Source organism: Anser brachyrhynchus (genome assembly GCF_964034855.1).
Source record: "Anser brachyrhynchus genome assembly, chromosome: 1".
Lineage (NCBI taxonomy): Eukaryota > Metazoa > Chordata > Aves > Anseriformes > Anatidae > Anser > Anser brachyrhynchus.
The window spans coordinates 16,684,965-16,703,624 of record NC_137694.1 but is presented as its reverse complement, the minus strand read 5'-3'; the positions used below and the strand labels follow the sequence as shown (position 1 = coordinate 16,703,624).

General features: G+C 47.1%; 1 protein-coding gene across 5 annotated transcripts in view; it reads left to right on the top strand.

Annotated features, from left to right (window-relative positions):
- Positions 1-18,660, top strand: part of CELSR1 (cadherin EGF LAG seven-pass G-type receptor 1) — a 166,589-nt gene that overhangs the window by 94,448 nt on the left and 53,481 nt on the right. For all 5 annotated transcript variants that reach the window (XM_080602472.1, XM_080602471.1, XM_080602474.1 and 2 more), the window contains exon 5: positions 2,837-2,925. In XM_080602472.1, the coding sequence (XP_080458598.1) occupies positions 2,837-2,925 (89 nt within the window). The remainder of the gene's footprint in view (positions 1-2,836; positions 2,926-18,660) is intronic.

The window sequence follows — 18,660 nt, the reverse complement described above, 5'->3', positions numbered from 1 at the left end:
AGTCGAGCACTTCTACGTAGGGTCCTGAGATCTTCTCAGTCTGGTTGGAAGTGCACTTCCATGTCTTTATACAGCTATTTGCTGCCTCATTAATTGAGTAACTGGCTGACGTTGTACAGTTTACAACTGATGGAAGGTGTTGCAAAATAATCCAGACTGTAGCAGTTTGTGGTGGTGACACTCGCTGTCATAGGCAGGAGCTTGTCAACATATCAGTTATAAAACCCGGAGTTTATGAGGACTATAAAAGATTGGCACTAGGCTGACAGCCAATGTTTGGGTAAATGAACCTTCATTTTATGATGCTGTGATAAATTTTGTGTGTTTATGCGCTTTTACGCTACACTATCAGTAAAACTAGGTGCATAACTGTTGTCTAAAAAATACACTTGAGCCAAAGGAAAAGCTAACAGACAAATGAAAAATGCCTGCTGTTCTTTATTGCCTCGTGACAAGCAATGCATCGCTGGAATCCACTGATGCCCTCTAACAGCATCTCTCCCTCATGCAAACCACAATGAATTTATGAGAACAAAGCTGCCCTCTCATCGCCAGGGTGGGCTAGAAAACACAGACTGGAGGCTTTGACGTTTGCTTTCTTTCTGCATAAGGACAAATTTGGCATGTTTTAGTGCTTCCAGGAGCAGGGAGAGTGGAAGGCCAATAAGCGAAGTTCAGGATGGACCGTATCACTGTCACCGTGGCCTTCTCCGAGGGGAGAGGTTTGCTCCAGAAAATCAGCCCTGGCAGTGACAAGCATTTTCCTGATGAAAGCACGATTAGAACAAGCTCTTCCTGATCCAGCCTCAACAGAGGGATGTTTTCTGGGTTTAAAAAACAAGCAAACAAAACCAATAAACTAGTTCCACCAAGAAATCATGACCAGCAACACTAATTTCCACAGTAGGGGTAGCATAAGAAGCTGTCAGCTTCTGAAGCATGCAGCTGAAGCACATTGAAGCCACCAGAAATGACCTCCGGACTTCAGAAGGATTGCTGATGCTCTTGGTAAACCTCTCATATTCCTGAATTAGTCCAGGAGCAGTTTGGGGAGTTCAATGTGGAGACTTCAGTGACTTTCCTAAATCTCAGCAGGGCAGGCAAACTGTAGTTGTCACAGGTTTAGGGGATGTTTTCCATTGGGACAGAAACAAATATCTGGGAAGTGCTGTTGTCCCTATGTGTTTTTGTTGTACAGTGGGAGGAAGCATGGAGGTAAAGCCCAAGAACCAGAGACCATGGCCGTCAGACCCCACAGTAAATCCCGTGTGACCCCACTGATTTACCAGTGATGGTTACGTGCATATCTGGGCCCTTTGGGTTAAAGATACTCTGCTGTCGTTTCTCCTTTATTAACCAGAAGATGTCCAAATTAGGTTTTAGCGTAGGCTTTTGAATGGATTAGTGTAATGAAGTAGCATGCTGCCGGTGGAGAGATTTGCTTTCTCTGCTCCGCCTGTCTAAACTTGAACCAAATCACTAGGAAGGCACCCTGAGGATGAATGAGGAAAAAAAAAAATCTACTTGCACTTATGCGCATTTAAATGTGGAGGAACTCCTTTAAAACACAGGAAACTAAATTTAGATTTGCACTACTGCACCTGAGAGCAGGTCTGGTCCTGTACGTTACAAATGGTATTTTCTTTGGAAGGAGAATGGTTTATGTTTTATAGTTTTAAGTGGCATTTAACGAACAATGCAATTTTTGGACATCCGATCTGACTGCTCTACTTGTCGCAACAACTTTTTCACAGAAAGCAAAGCAAAAGGACTGGAGACCAGGGAGCTTCCTTTTGTGGGAGCTTTCTAACTGAATAACCAAAATATTTTTTACCGCATATCTTTTATCAGTAAATGATAAAAAAAAATCTCAGCAATGTGTTAAGCTGAAATCTGCGTTGTTTAGGTAACAGAATTATATAGGACAAGAGCTAAAGGAGAGCAGAGGAGATAGGAATAATGTTTCACACAGGGTAAAGCATTTGTTGTAAATTAAGAGTATGTTTTAAGCGCAACAATAATGTTGGCTTATGGAAGAGAGTTATTTTCCTGTGGTTTATGATGTTGAATTTTCCAACTGTTTAAAAAAAAAAAAAAAAGAGAAAGAAAGGAAAAAAAAAAAAAGACAAAGCCTAGCAATCTGCTCTCTGTGCCAGGCCTTTTATGTCCTTTCAACACGAATGTTTATTTTGTTGCTACCTCGGAACAGATATGCCTGGTTACTGAGCTGGTTGTGCTGATTCAGACCTGATTTGAAAGCTTCTGCTTTACAATTGCAATGTGAAGAACTTGCTTTCTAATTTAAATACTGAAAGGCCGCCAATAATTTCATAAATCATGAGTAAAATTTTGCCAAGACCCAAGGTTACTGTCCATGTGTTTACTGCACGTACCTGTCTAATGGGGAGCACAGTTGCATTTCAATTCCTCCCTGCTGCCTAGAAGTAGGCTTCCCTCCCTGACAAATATGCCGACATGATACTCCTCATATTAAAAAACTCCAACGTGCCGCTTTTGACAGACAGGTAGAAAAATTGGCCATTGCAGCAGTGTCTGTATCTACTCAATGCCTCAGCTACTGCACTCTGCAAAAGCCTAACAGAAAGTAACACAATTCACCAGAATGGGTCAGAAGCTATTTTTGAGTTTGTGCACCAAAGTATTTCCATGAAACTGAGGATTTTACTGCCTCACAGGACAAAAACCCAAATTCCTCCATGGTGAATTAAGACAACCACATCGTGTGCCTGATGTGGGTCATCCCATGTTGCAGTCTAGGGTGAAGTGGAGCTTGCGGTAGCACTGACTGCTTTTTTTCTTCTGCCTGCACTTGCAGGGGAGACGACCACGACGGTGGCACCGTTTGTTCCTGGAGGGGTCAGTGACGGGCAGTGGCACTCGGTCCAGGTGCAGTACTACAACAAGGTAAGGGAAATCACGTTGGCGATGCCCCTGTGATTTGTAAAGTAATAGAGGCACGGGTCATTGAGCTCTGCTGATGTATGCAGGTGACCCAAGTTTTATTTATTTAACCAGCTCTGCAAAAATGGTGCTGGTCTTACTCACCTTGCCTGGGTCAAAAATTCCTTTTGAGGGCTTTTGAGCTTTGTCTCAGGAAGGCAAAGTCTGACCTAGTATGTCCTCCCCAGAAATACCACCAGGGATACCTCCAGGTACCTGCAACTCTTTTAGTTTTCAGTTCTTCAAACCCTTGCAAGTGTCAGTGTATCTAAAATGACTGATGCACTGATTTGGATGTTTTTGAAGTGTTGTACAGTGCAGGAGCCTTCAGCACAGTAACTACAAACCACTGACACAGAATTTTCTGAGGCAAAACGAAATTGCTCCATATAACTCTCTTTTCTTGCATGAAATAGCCAGTTTAGTTAGCGCCAGCTTCTCTGGTTTGGAAAGTTTGGCTGTGAAATGTTAGACACTTTTCAGTAATCAGGGGCTATTTTACTACATCCTTTTTTTTTCTGCTCTATGAGAGGATGTACAAGAGAAAAGCAGCAAGCATTGCTCCGTGCCATCGGGGCACTCAGAGGTGCGATCCCCAGAGGACCCGGTCACACATCTGCTCTCTTGGAAGCTGTCATGCATAGGTTCAGTTTGACTAGATGGGGATTTGTGCAAGCCAGCTGCTTCAGGAAGAGCAAAGTGCAGGCTTTTAGGGTGTACAGTGTCACTGTGTGCAGAGAGATGTCAGAGCTCGTCATCTGTAGCAAAAATTAGAGAATTTGTTTAGTTCCCGAGGAGCGCCGCTTTTAAGTCCACCATGATAGCATTATGAGGGATTACATAAGGAAATAGAGGAGCATTTTTGGCTGTTAAAAAGGAAACAGGATACTAATGTGGGAAGCTGAATGGAAGATGAAGGATTAATATGATCAGCAAGTTCTTTATTTCCCACTGCTGCATCCTTTCATCACAGTTTGTACGGCAGATTGAATGGGAGGATTACAGTTTTCTTTGGACTCCTGGTCCAAAGGGTCTCCTAGCTGAAGGATATTTTACTAAGGAAATAAAAACCTTTCTTAATTTTTTGCTTAAAACCAATATACTTTTAGCTCTCTACTGTCTGGATCACAGAGAAGTGAAGCCTGGTGTGTCACCATGCTTGCATCTGTGGACACCACGAGGCCTTTCTTACAAAGTGCAAAATGTGTTCCCATACCCTGCGCTTTCCTTAATGAAGAGCAAACAGCACTTGCAGAGTTGGTGGAGAGATGCTCCAGCTCTCGGGCTCCCCGGGGGGCGAGGAGGTGATGGCTGCAGCACGGCCACTGGAGCAGCTCGCTGGCACGCTGTCAAGCAGATAAGGGGCCTGGGACACTCTTTAAAAGGCAAAGAGAACTGACACGGGCGTTAAAAATAACCCCCTGCCTCATTTTCAGCCAGACTGGTAGGTGAGCTGTGCTGGCGGTGCGGGGAATGGTGTTTTCCTGGCGTTAACATGGACGCCCTGTCATCATTTTCTTCCTCTGCCCCACTTCTTTCAAGGAGAACGAGTCGGTCCCCACTGCACAGGGGGAAATTCAGGGGAGAAAGGGAGAGCAGGGGGAGAACCACCACTGATCTCACCGCCTTTCCATACCAGTGGTGAAAGATACAGCGGGGGCAGCCCTGTGGGCCTTGGTGCCCTTCGTGCCAGCTGCTGTTTGTTTGCAAAGCAGTTCCCTGGCTACTTCACGTTTTAACCGACTTGGAAGAAACATCCCTGTGAGGAGGCTGAAGGCAGAGATAATTTAGGGGTTTGTGTTGTGCCAAGGTAAATGGGATGCTGCGTCTAAACTTGATGTAGCTAAGACATGTTTGACTAACAGAGTGCCCAAAACTCATGACTTGGCTTAAATTACACACAGCTTGCAGGCTGGCGGGGGCAGGACATGGGGGCAGGCTGGCGGGGGCAGGCCTCTTACTGTTTTGGAGGCGATGCATCCTTCCACTGTTTCCAAAATCCTGCTGCACAGTGGCAGGCCCTCATTCCATCGCTGCTTCTGCCCCTTTCCTCTGCTGAGGCACAGCACAGCCTCCCCGAGCAGCAGTACTCTTAGCTTCATCCTTCTACCTCAGTTCCTTTTTTCTAGAAAGCTAGAAACCATTCAGGTTATTTCCCTCTTTCTGCATTTATACATGTAGTATAAAAAAGGGGCTCAGTATTTTGCGGCGCTTTCAGATACTGCTGCACTTCTCATAAGCAGTATTAGATTTCTTCACAGCTGAGGTTAATTTTTCAGCTTAAGTTTTTGAGGAGAAGGGCTAACAGGCTTTGACACATAATATAGATCACTTCAGTCCAAAGCAAATTTTTGTAGACGAGTTTTCACAGCTCTGAAAGCTGTTCTTGAAATCTGAGTTGATTGTGGTTGGATACGAGCAAAGTTTGAATAGTTTTTGGCATCTGCAGCTCCGTGGATGATATTTTGCTGAGTGTCACTGAAATTTGGACTCCAGGAGGGGGTGACTTGGATGCGGGGGGTGACCCTGGCAGGAAACCTCTGCAGCAGCTATTTCCTTAGCACAGCCCGTGGTCCTGCGACGTGATGCTGCCACCCTGGAGCTGGTGCCTTGCTGCAGGGTCAGCTCGGTAATTAAACATGGAGGAAGTGTAGAAGTGACTCCTGCAGATTATTTTCTATGCTCAACTCAGAAGCAGTGTGCTTGGCAAAATCAAAGGTATCTGCAGAGCTGTCTAAAAATGTTGTTTTATAATTAATTCCTCATTGTAGGGGTCCCCTGCCCCTGAGGGACAAATGGTTTGGACTTAGTAAGAAGAGGTCAGTCCACCTGTCACCAGCAGCCTACATTTGCCCTTCTCCACACAAATTGATGTTATTCTTGCAGCAAGTCTCTCTTGTGGCTGGATGCCCTTCTCAATATGGAGTGCAAGTCAGAAAAAGCAGAGGTAGGCCCACTGCAGCTGGTCGCGGGCATTGCTCCACAGAGCAGCCCCACAGAGAAGGACTTGGGGGCTCTGGCGGACAAAAAGCTCGACACGAGCCAGCAGTGTGTGCCTGCAGCCCAGAAGGCCAACTGCGTCGTGGGCTGCACCAACAGAGGGGTGGCCAGCAGGGGAGGGAGGGGATCGTGCCCCTCTGCTCTGCCCTTGTGAGGCCCCACCTGGAGCCCTGCATCCAGGTCTGGGGCCCCCAGCACAGGAAGGATGTGGGGCTGTTAGAGTGGTCCCGAGAAGGGCCACGAAGATGATCAGAGGGCTGGAGCACCTCTCATGTGAAGAAAGCCTGAGAGAGCTGGGGACATTCAGCCTGGAGAAGAGAAGGCTCCAGGGAGACCTCATTGTGGCATATCAATATTTAAAGGGGTCTTATAAAAGGTGGAGGAGGACTTTTTACTCAGGTAGATAATGATAGGACAAGGGGGAATGGTCTTAAAATAAAAGAGGGGAGATTTAGACTAGAATTAGGAGGATATTCTTCACTGTAAGGGTGGTGAGGCCCTGGCACAGGCTGCCCAGAGAAGCTGTGGATGCCCCATCCCTGGAGGTGCTCAAGGCCAGGCTGGATGGGGCCTTGGCCAACCTGATCGAGTGGGTGGCATCCCTGCATGTGGCAGGGGGGGTGGAGTTAGATGGTCTTTAAGGTCCCTTCCAACCCAAACCATTCCGTGATTCTATGATCTCTGACCAGTAGGCAATGCCCACTGTAATTCTTCATCCAACCCCATCCACTCACCGCAGTGTTTGCGGAGAAGCAGCAAAGCAGTTCTCTACCAGACCAAGTATTCGGTGCTTTCTCCCAAATACAATTGTGTGCAGGCACTGTGGCACTGCAGAAACAAACCAGGCTATATCAGAAGAAGAAGAGAAGCAGCATTGTTTCATTTAGCGTACACTGATGGAAATGGATGCTTCCCGTTGCCACACTTGGTTTCGGTGGAAATGCCTAAGGGAGTCCAAGAGATGTCTTACTAAGTAAGTGCTGGCTCTGTATTGGATTTCTGGGAGGCAAAACACCAAGGGGAAAGAATTAGTAGCTATAAGAGCTACAGGAGTGTTTTATAACTGTTCTCTAGTTTCAGTTCCATATTAAAAGTCTTGTCAGCTACCCAGTAGCAAGGTATCGGTTTACCTGTTAGTAGTGGTTTTTGCAATTATAGAGGTTTGCTGACAGCTGGGGGAAGGCAGGGAGGACAGCCATTCACCACTTCTGTTAGCTAAAACACGTTAACTTCTGGGGTCCTGATCCTGCAGCCAGTAAAATCAACGGGTGGTATTGAATTAAGGGTGACCTGCATGCCCTGCTTTCTTGAGAGGTAGATATGTCTATAAGAAATTAAGAAGAAATGGGATATTGTTGTTTGGAAGGATGGAAAGGTAGGAGAAAGGGGAAGATTTCAACCTGGCAAACAAAACACTGATAAGAAATAGAAGAAGCAACTTGCTGCTTGCTCACAGGACAACTGGTGTAAGGGGCAGCAGTGAAACGAGCTGCCCTCTTTGCCTTGGTGGCCTGATTCCTATCAGAGGAGAGCACAGTCAGCCTGTGCTGGTCTGTATTCAGTCCCGTGGCTCTCCTGAGCCTAATGGGGTGAACGACAGTCAGTAGGTTTAGTGATGCTGGCATTTGTCAGTTTGGAATATGACCAAAACCACCGGGGCGTTTGATGGCAGTGATGCTCAGTATCGATAATATCACTGCTGTTCACTGCACGTAGGGCATCAAGTACACGTGTGGATGTAGGATGTGCTTGGCACGGGGGTTTCTCTTCAGCCTGGGTACTGGGTGATGTTTTTAATTAAGTGAAAACTTCAAGCTGTTCTCCCAAACTTCTGATAGAAACGTAATTTTGTTCAGAATTTAAGATACTCCATCAAATTTATGTTAATGTTTTACCTGAGTCATTACCTCAGGGTAGAATTCATCATTTGGCACGAGATAAAAATGTTTTACGTATGGACATGTTCCTTTAATTATAGAGGGCATGTACATGTATATTTATGTACTGTGTATCTCATACATTACTTACATATACATGACATCAAAGTCGCTTAAGGACGTTACCCTTCTGTAGGCAGAAGCTCCTTCTGCTCCTGTTTAAGGGAGCACAGGAAAATTTTACCTAAATGATGGAAAACCTGAACAGGGCAGAGAGAAACAAGCTATCACAGGGTGGCTGATGCGCACTAGCAGTTGTGGAGGAGGGGATAACAAATCCCTAGATGACTCACAGAGTGACTCACGGAAGAAACACTGAGATATGGGACTGAGATGGGGCAGTGTGTGTGAGATGCTCCTCCACAGCCCAGAGGTGCAAACACAGCGGGTGCCAGGCATTTTGGAGTCCTGGCTGTACTGGTGACTCAAGCCTCTACATCCTTGCAAGGAGATATTGGGGACAAACGTCACATTTCTTCCATAACTGGACCACGGCTTCTTCTCACATGTGCCAACAGATAGCAAGGTGCCTTTTTTAACTCCTTCCTTGCATTCCCTGAGGCTGCTGGGGAGCACTGAGGTTGTTATTTCAGATGTTTGACTGCCTGGGGAGCAGCCCCCCTTTCGCAGTGCTTACGGGTAGCAGGGACCTGCTGCTTTCCACCGCTGTGTGCTCCCAGCCGGCAGAGCCCAGACCTGCGCCTCGCCTGGAGACAGCCTCCGGAGAAAACAGGCAAATTCTTCAGCTGGAGATAAACTTGAAAGAAATGAGAGCTGCTCGGGGCTGATCTTCAGCGTGCCGTGAATTCAAAGCGCAGTGCACGCGTTGCTCTAAATCAGAGCTGCACGTGCTTTCAAAAACCTCCTGCCTGTGGTGAGCGATGGAGTTAGCTGGCCTTCAGCTGGGGCAAGCTGGAGCTTGAGGGCTGCCGATGACTGAGCTCATGCTGCAGAGATTTAGCTGCCAGCCCACTCGAGGGCTAGAATTTGCCAGTGCCTTTCCTTCCTGGAGAGCTTGCGTCTATCCTTCACACACTGACTGAAGGCTGGTTCCTGGTGCCAAAATCCCCTCTGCTGCAGTGCCAAGACCCATGCTGTAACTGATTTTCCACACCTTGGGTGCATGTTGCAGCTCTCTTGTCACGCTTGCTTGGCCGGCCTGGCTGATCCCGAGCGGTGATTTAACTGTGCCTGTATAGCTGTGACACAGCATCAGCAGGATGAGTGATCTGGGGTCTGCGTCCACAAATCGCACGTACCATGGAGCGTCAGCATCGGTGGTGGAGGTGGTGGACCTCTGGGCAGAGGAACAAATCCTTTCTACGCTTGCTTAGGATTCGGGATGAAGTGGAAGGACAGGGGCAAGAAGGTAAAATCAGGAAGAAAAAGGCAGCCACAAGCCAGGTCAGGGCTTCACTTGATTCTTTAGATAATGAGTTGGTTGGAAAGAAGAACGTGGCATGGGAGCTCTGTGCAGCAAGGCTGGCAGCAGAGTTTGGGAAAGGCTCCATTTCTACTCCATTTCTTCAACACAGACTGAATCCTAGAGTCATAGAACGGCTCGGGTTGGAAGGGACCTCAAAGATCACCTAGCGCCAACCCCCTGCCATGGGCAGGGACACTGGGGATGGCACGGGGGCTCAGCGCAGGCTTCCCCATGTCCCCACCACTACCCGTCCCCCGTCCCCTTTGGGCTCAAAGGCGTTGCTTGCCCAGCCAGCCAGCGAGGCTGCCAGCTGCCCCGGTGATTTACAAGGCAGGCACATGCCTGCAGCTGAATAGACATTACCAGCTCCTTGGACAAAAGCCACGGGGCTGCCACCAGCTAGGCATAACGTTTAGTCATTGGACCCTGGGCGAAAGATTTTGCCCCGAAAGGATCCAGGATGCCATCCGGTATCATCTGAACAGTCAGAAGAAGCATCTGACAATGACATTCGTAGGTAGGTATTGGGTATTGCAGCTTGTGCTGGGGAGCACCTGCCGAGGCTTCCCATCCCTTCCCTCTGTCAGTTTTTTGGAGCTCTCTTGGAAACGACAGATCCCAACACAAGTCAAATGACTGGAAATGTAATTTGCAATAAAGATTGGATATGGCTTATGTAAATGTCTATCACTCGTGACATCTGAGCAGACATAATTGCGATCTGAGGGAGAATTTCTGAAGTTAATCCTCCCAGTGGCTTCCAAACTAATTTGCTGAAGGATTGAGAGAGATTTTCTAAATAAACAAAGCGGTTGTTGAAGGTTATGATAATGCCACTGTTGATCAGATGTGGGCCCTGCCAGAGTTTGACTTCTGCTGGCTCACAGTGACTCGCTGTGCCTGCAGCACCCGTGGTCAGCGCGGACCTGCCCTCGCAGTTCTTGGCATTGCCTGGAGGAGAAAAATGCAGAGCATTAATCGCAGTGTTAAGCAAATACTGGGGAGTGGGGACAGGGAGGGGTGCTATGAACACTAGAAAAGTCGTTCAGTTGGGGTCAATCTACTTCTCTGGGCATATATATATATATATTTAATATGCATTTCCAAACCTAAATTCATAACAACTCTAAGAAATGCCAATACAGCATATAAACTCAAATGCACCAGGCAGAAAACATATTAAAACACAGTGCTTCCTCTTAAAACAAATCAGATATTCTTACTTAAGATTTAGTCATTGCTAATTTTATCATGCCCTTATCCCCACTCTCATTATGAATATTTAATATTTAATAGCAGGAGGTGCTGCAGGGTTGTAGTGGTGGCATGGCAAGGAGGAGGCAATGGCCAGTGCTAGCTTCCAGCGGAGCACTGATGGTATCCTTCAGGAGATCATCGCTTTGTGCTGGATGCCTTTCCTTCTCCAGAGTTTTCCTGGGGTCAGAAGCTCTTCCGTAGCTTAAGCATGGGACAGTTCGCAGGGCACAGGGAATGGGACTGCAGCCAAGTCTTTACCTCTGGTCTTGGAAGGGTCTTGCCTGTGGTTACCTGGAAAAAGGACAGGGACTCCTTTTCAAAGAGAAAGGGGTTTCTTCAGTTATACAAGGAAGAAAAGCAATCCCACTGAAAAAATCACTTACTTTGCTAACCAGGGCCAGAATTTTTAACGGTGTACTGAGGGGCATGCATGTTTAATTTACTTTCCAACTTCAGAGGTAAAGAAGTTTTTAAACATTTACCAGTATTGTTAGTCGGATCCCATTGTGATAATTTTTTTACAACTTTCTTAAAAGAATCAAAGTTACTGCATCAGTGGATTTTTGTGCTTTTTTGGTGGGCAGACTTGTATGCTTATGAAGCATGACAGTAGCTAGTGCTGGAGGCACCTGCGTGATATGGGGTATGTATGACCTGTTAATGAGAGGAATTTGTTTCTGTGCACTTGTGTTATTTATCTTGTATTTATCTTTGTACTATTATGTATTTTGATGCTAGTGGGCATGGCTGTTTAAAAAAAAATAAAATTGTAGCAATTAAAATTACAAGCATCTAAAGGAAGGGAAAGAAATTAGATTTCCCATTGCTGAAAGCATGCCAAGATTTTACATTTAAAGTTCAAAATGCTGTTCTAGTCAAACACAGAAAATGTTCCCAATGTCTGAATGCAAAACATGTCGTTTCCTACATGCTCAAAACCCAATTTTTAAATTGCCATGTGAAAAGGTAATCTCTGCAGAAATAGTTCGGTTTCTGAGTCATTTCCTGGCATTCTGGCTGACGATTTCAAGCCTCCCATCCTTGCTGAGGCCCAGCTCGTCATCTTCCACCCAAATCCTGAGGATCATCAGTGGAAGTCCTAATCTAGATGAGATCATAGATTTGATACACAGAAACTAAAGCCTTTGACAAATTCTGATCAGAAGTAATACACAATGTTGTTAACGGTGAAGATGTATAATCTGCAGGGTTATCTGCCCTAAGTTCTGGTGGTTTTACCAGCCTTTGAAGTCATTAAATAGAGTCAGCATTTCCCTTTCTTAGGGAATATTTTAGCTCGGGTGAAGCCATGTTGTTGAGGCAGGACTCACCGGTTCTGTGGTTGTAGAAGCCAAAAGCATGAGGAGCTAATAAAATTAGTCCCTTTCATCCATAAAACGCGGCAGGATTCTGTGAAAACCCATCCAGAGCTCCACCTGCAGTGCTGCAGGTGGGAAAGGCAAGAGCCGGGAAGGCCGGAGAAACGTTGCTGCAGGGTTGTGCTGGCCTTATGTTCCTCCGCGTGCACCTAACGCTCCCTCAGCAGGACTTGGGCTGGCTGGTGGCAACCTTCCCTACACACCTTACGCCTCCTGGAAATCACCACAGGGCCGCCTGGCTGATATTTACTTTTTCTTGGTCCTGCTCTGACATGGCTGCAGAGCCCTTGCAGGTTTTGGTGGGTATAACGGGGGGTATCCGATCTGCTCTTGCAGAACAGCATATTTATTCGTGCAGATTTCAATTAGTAGTAATTGTTTTTGTTGATTTTTCATTTTTTTTTCTGGTAAAGTGTAAGTGAAAAGTGATTAATACCTGAGAAAGGAAACCGGGGCTTGGCTGCAGAGCGACATTCCATTGTCTTGACACAAAATAACAAATAACTCGCCTCTAAAGCTGTGTCTCAGGAAATGAAAGTGTAAAGCAGTGAAAGTCATTTGGAGGTCATTGAAATGCAAAGTGTGTCCTGCTCCCGAGCCCCGAATCGCTCAGCTATCTGTAACAGCTCCGAGAAATCTCCTGCGCTGTTAGGCAAGCAGCGCGCCAGGCCAGTACCGAAAGCTTTCCTGTCTTTCTCTCCCCTGCCTGCTTTTTGAAGCGTTATTCCTGCTGAATTTGCAACTGACAGATGAAGTTACCTGTTTTGGCAGCAATTTCGTATCTGCACATAAAATTAACTTTTTCAGAAGCGCTCCCCAGGGTCTTCACGCAGAGCGTGGCGTTACGGACCGGGCCTCCAAGGCAAAACCAAGCAGAGCTCAAGGCCTGGGTCCTCTTCTCCCCCCGGCTGGGCCTCGGCTGCGTGGCTTCACCCAGGGCTTTGGGCTTTCTGGTCCCGGGGGAGCTGGTACCGGGCAGCCCTCCGTGAGCCTGGTTAGCTCGAGCTGCCTGCCACCTCCACACCACGCAACTCCTCGGAGGTTTAGGGGCACCTCCCCAAATGGTGATTTTCAGCTCCTCTGAAAGCTGGAGAGGTGGGAGGGTGGCACAGGCTGAGGGGTCTTTAATCATCACGCCTTGAGGACTGCTGGAAAGCTCGTTGTGCAGGCCGGCCAGCTGAGCTCTTCTGCAAAGCCAGCTTCAGGGACAGGGGACGTGTGGCAGGGGTACCAAGGGACATTCAGCGGTGGGGGCAGTTGGTTCTGGTTTCGCTGATGCTGTGGCACTGCATGATTTCCTTCAGGTTTGACAGGTTTGCGCTCCTGCCATTAGAGTTGCACCTGCAGTTACAACCATTTCCCATCCCCAAACACCGTTTTGTGCTCTTCTGTTTCAGAGCAAGTATGCTGTTCTTTCAGAAAATGCCCCTGCGCCTTTTATTGTTGCAAAGGAGCGTTTTCACCCTCTCTTCTGTTTTGGAGGGGGTGAAACACCGATTTAGCATGGCACGCTGTTTCTAGCAGAGTCATTGAAATGGCACCTCAGGAATTTGGTGCAAGGGCTTTGAAGTGCACTGCTATCTCCGTTTAATCACACACTAAATCTACAGTAACTCGCTGATTCACGGTGAACTTTTCAGGCATTTTGCGTCTGTCTGTGGAGTGAGGGGAAGCAGGGCTTTGCAATTACCCGGCCACTCTGGGGTCTGGGAGACCCTCACCAAGAAGAGCTGGGGGCAGCCCACGCAGCAGTGTGGGACCCCTGGGATGGACCCAGCTGTGTCCCCGTCACCCACACGGAGCTGCAGCGCGCTTGGCAAGGTGTCCCCAGGGACAAGGCTAAGGGGAAGGAGTTGGCTGGCATGTCGTGCTATTTCTAGGTGTTCCCTGCACTCTGAGAGCAATAACGTTTGCATCCTGGTTGCAAAATTAAGGTATAAAAAATGCTGTATCTATATAAAGCCAAAAATGTTTGGGAGTAGTGTTCTGGCATAGGGACAAGTGGGGAATGAAGAAGGGTTTGCTGAAGTGGGAGAGGAGAGCACGTGAAGGAGAGCAAGGCTGCAGGAGACATGTGGAAGCGAGGGAGGAAGGAAAAAGCAGAAAAAGGGTTCAAAGAGCAGGAGGGGGCAGAGGAAAGGGGCAGTCCAGGGAGGAGGAAAGGGCCATGGAGGGCAGACAAGGGGGCCTGCAGCAGGGCAACATGGCAGTTGGTGTCTTCCACATGGCAAGCTGGATGTTCTCGGAGGGGTGGGCAAGGTCTCTTGGCAGCCAAAACAGGTCCTTCTTGCTGCCTCGCTGCTTCAGCATCAAAGAGCTGAGGAGCATCTAGTAATACAAATAGGAGAATAAAATTTCCATTTCAGACTGGGAAGTCTCCTTCTTCCCATCAGCACTGCAGCTAACATGGCCAAAATGAGTCAAATCCAAGAGCCTGCCCTTGGCAGGAGCTGTATGCTCTTCGTGAAGATGCTGGTTACACCGTGGAGTAAAGGTGCACTGCTGGATGCTGTGTGCATGTACCTGTGACTTTTCACAGCTTTGTCACGAAACACCTTGCCATTGCCACGTGGTGGGACATGCCTGGTGGGATGGGAAGGCTGCTCCCCATCCCTGCTGTACCACCAGGAGAGCAGCAGCTTGTTGGGCACCACCACTCACTTAGCTTAGCTTCTGGATGCAGCCAGGCAGGAGATAACAAATCAGTCTAGCAAAACTTGCTCAGCTTCGTTGCCCAGCCTGGATCCGGGCTACCGGTGTTGCAGGGAGTTTGTCTAGGAAAAGGAACTGGTCTGGTGGCTTTTCAGGATTTGCATTTTTGACTCACTGATGGGAAGCTTTGGGGTTTTCCTTTTCACTGTCACAGGCTCTCATGTTTCTCTACCGACTCGAGCCAAGTTTGTATAAAGAAATGCCATTAAAATATTCAGGGAGTAAAGGGGATACATACATCAAAGGAAGAAGGGTTTTATGTGAAATGATGCGGCCTGCTTTTCCCTGGTGACTAATCAGGAGGGATCCAGTGGATGTGTGTAAGAGATTTTCTGTTCTTCACACCAGCTAATTTTAAAGTTGCTTTGGAAATCTCTAGGGGGAAACTTGAAAAAAAGCAGAGATTAACATCAATGGTGTCTCTTAATCTAGCCTAATTTGGAGTTTCCCGACTGATCAGAAAAGTTCACATCCCGGCACTAAGCTTCGGTGGCATTTCCTAGCCTCTCCTCCCTGCATTGCCTGCTGCTGCCCGATGTGTTTGTTTTTTTCCTGCTTGTTTATTTATTTATCTTCCTTGTGGGGGCTGGACTCGGGCCGCTGGCCCAGGCAGGCCATGGCGGCAGGCGGTTAATGAGCTTTTTGACCACTGAAGCAGCACGGCATCGCCTGGGAATCAGAGAGGCTCGCTCCCTTCCAGGCGCTGGATAGCGGAGCAGGGGCCGGAGGGTTAATGAAGGAGCCGGGGGGCTGGCGGGCTGCCTAATGAGCTCCAGGGAGCCAGCGAGGGGGGACAGACCCTGACAGCGGCATCCCTCCTGCCACTGGCTCCATTTTCCCCCATTGTCGCTGTAGCTGGAGGCTCTGGGACGAAAAAAGCCCCAGAGGGTGTGAGCGTGAGGTGCTCTGCACTGAGCACCACCGGGTTTTGGGGGCTGAACCAGCACGTTAGCAATGCAGAGGAGTGTTGTTTTGTATTAAAAATAGCTAGGAAACAGATTCTTTTTAACCTTTAACCACTCCTAACAGTCAATAAATCATTAGCTACTGATTAACAAAAACAGTAGGGTAACTTTTGTCCAGTAAGCAAACTCTTGGAAACACTGAAAGGCTGGCACTGACTTCAGGATGGCTTTTCTTTTTACAGATTCGGACTTATTTAAAGACAAACAAGGCAAGCTCTGCATATTAAGCCATGGCACACAAAGGATTTGGATAAAAGACCAGCTTTCTAAAACAGATTTTTTTTTATGTGTACAGTGAGCTAAGGAAGGGCAGTACTTACAGCACGGGGACATATCTGTCCTCTGAGAAAAACAGCTCTCCTGATGCCAAGCATTGCTAGATCAGTGGGGTCTCACTTTCGAGAGTTCCTATTGTTTTCTCAAATTCTTGGCCACATTTACAGATTGCTACTGAGTCCTCTCCTCTGCTGTCAGCTCCTTCAATAGTCTCAATGGGGTGGCTGAAGCAGACGGAAGTAATCGTGGCTGAGGCTCAGACCGGAGAGCACAGCTTTGAGTCTGAGTACAGGAAATATCTGTGAAGTTGGAACACTCTCCTGTAGGTGACAAAAATGCTCTAGTATCCCTCTTCCCATCCTTGCAAAAATTCAAATGGTAATTTTCTTATGTGAGACTGGAACTAGGAATTTGGAAGAAGATGTTCCTGGTGGATTAGAGATTTGTGAGACCCTCGGGAAAGCCCTAGTATCTTGCGGATTAACTAATACAGGGTGAGATCCAGACACCTAATCCTCATTGCTGCAGCTGACTAACTAAACAAACATTTGCACTTTGCAATATTTTTACATCTACAGTATATAGTCTGGCTTAATTATAAATAAATCGACCAAAGATTGGACTGTTTGCTTAAACCTCTCCAACATTTTGCATCATGGCTTTTGAAAAAAAGTATTATTTATAATATAAAAATATAATTGTTAAGTATATAAGACAAGGCTTCCATTATCCATTAATCTGTATGTCTTTTCCATTCACTGTGCATTATTAGATCATCTGTATCCTTAATAAGTAACTCTGTGGGCTCCAGCAGTTTAAATATTTACTTTAAAATAACAGAAGATCCAAATGAAACTGAGATGCATCAGAATATCTCTGTGATATTTTAAGTGGATCAGAATATCTCTGTGATATTTTAAGTGGAATGGGAGTAGGTTTGTGCAGTAGATACGCAAACTATAAACAGATGTGTTTTGATGACCTTCTCTCCTCTCTCCGGTCTCCATTTATATGAAGCAAGTTCACAGATGAAGCTTCCCAGCATTTTACACGCACCTGTGAGAACCTACGTGTGTTTCTTTCTGTTGAAATTGTGGGGGAAAGTCAAAACAGTTCATTGTTCCGTCCTTGGGTTTCACTAAAATCAGATTTGGCATCTCTAGTGACATATCTTTGGGGTGGCGTTCTCTCGCTCCGCCACCGACTGCAAGCACAGGAAATCCCCCAGGTGGCCATGTCAGCAGCCAAGGGACTTGCATCACCTTCGCAGCTTGAGAAGGTTGTCCCTCCGGGTCCCCACTGAGGCCAGAAGACGTGTGGGACATCTCACGGTTAACTCTGCTCTGGTTGGGAAGGGTGCTGCAGTTTTCAAGACATCCCGGGACGCTGTCATTCCTGTGACTTTGGGCCTGGGAGAATGCCATGCATAGATCTGAAATTTGAGATTACCCACCCATAGATCAGAACTGCTAATCTCCTTCCTGAAAGCTTGGAGAGAGAAAGTTAAGTTTCATGTCGTTGTTTACAATTTTACGTACTTATTGCCATAATTTGAGAAACATAAATATGGTTCATCTTGTTTTAAAGAAAAAGAGAAATGTAGGGGCTTCCTTCATGTGTCAGGGCCATGCTTCTTTCACTTTGACAAAAGACTCTGTATGTAGTTGAGAAGCAAGCATAGATGTCAATGCAGCAGATTTTAATATGGGATGCCGTGGCTGTGCATACAGGCGGGCCTAGAGGTGAAGATGTATGAGGATGGCTGAGGTCCCTGGGTTTGTTCAGCCCCGAGCAGAGCAGGCCGAGGGGAGGCCTCATGGCGGCCTGCAGCTCCCTCACGAGGGGAGCGGAGGGGCAGGCGCTGAGCTCTGCTCTCTGGGGACAGCGACAGGACCCGAGGGAACGGCATGGACCTGGGACAGGGGAGGGTCAGGCTGGGGGTTAGGGAAAGGTTCTGCACCCAGAGGGTGGTCGGGCACTGGGACAGGCTCCCCAGGGGAGTGGGCACAGCACCAAGCTACTGGAGTTCGAGAAACATTTGGACAACGCTCTCGGACACATGCGGGCCCAGGAGTTGGACTCTGTGTCCCTTCCCACAAGGATATTCTCTGATTCTATGATTCTATACACTGAATGTTTGAAGAATCATTACATACATGATGGTGATAAAATTCTGCAACACTCAGGGTTGCCTTTTTTTTTTTCCCCCCAGTCCAGGAGGAGTACATTTCTTTCATAGTTTGTTTAAGTGAGACCCAGTTCTCTCTCTGGCACTGTTTGGTTCCTCTGCTTGCTACTCGCTTTTACAGCATGTGGTCTTTGAAGTTTGAATCCCAACCTCTTTCTGGACAAGTGCTAAATTAAAAGGCAGTCTTTAGGGCTAGGCAGCACAAGGTAAATTTTCAGCTCCATGAGCAGCAACTTAGTTACATGACTTGCATTGCCATTAATGGGGGTCATGCTGGTAAATTCCTGTACACCACACTGAACATTTACTCATGAGTGCAGAACTGGCACAGCTAATGAAACTTGCCTTTTCGGTAGCATGGTGCTTCAGGAGATGAGTCTGACAGGCAGAAAGGACTGCTAAGTACCCAGATGAAAGTCTGGCTTTTAATTCCGTGAACATATTTCCAGAAAATAATAGTGTGAATTAATGCTGGTTTGTGTTAGCTGTTCCTACTGTTTGGGATCAGTCTTGCTCCAGTTGTATTGCACAGAAGCAAAGCTCGTGCCTGAAATGTAGA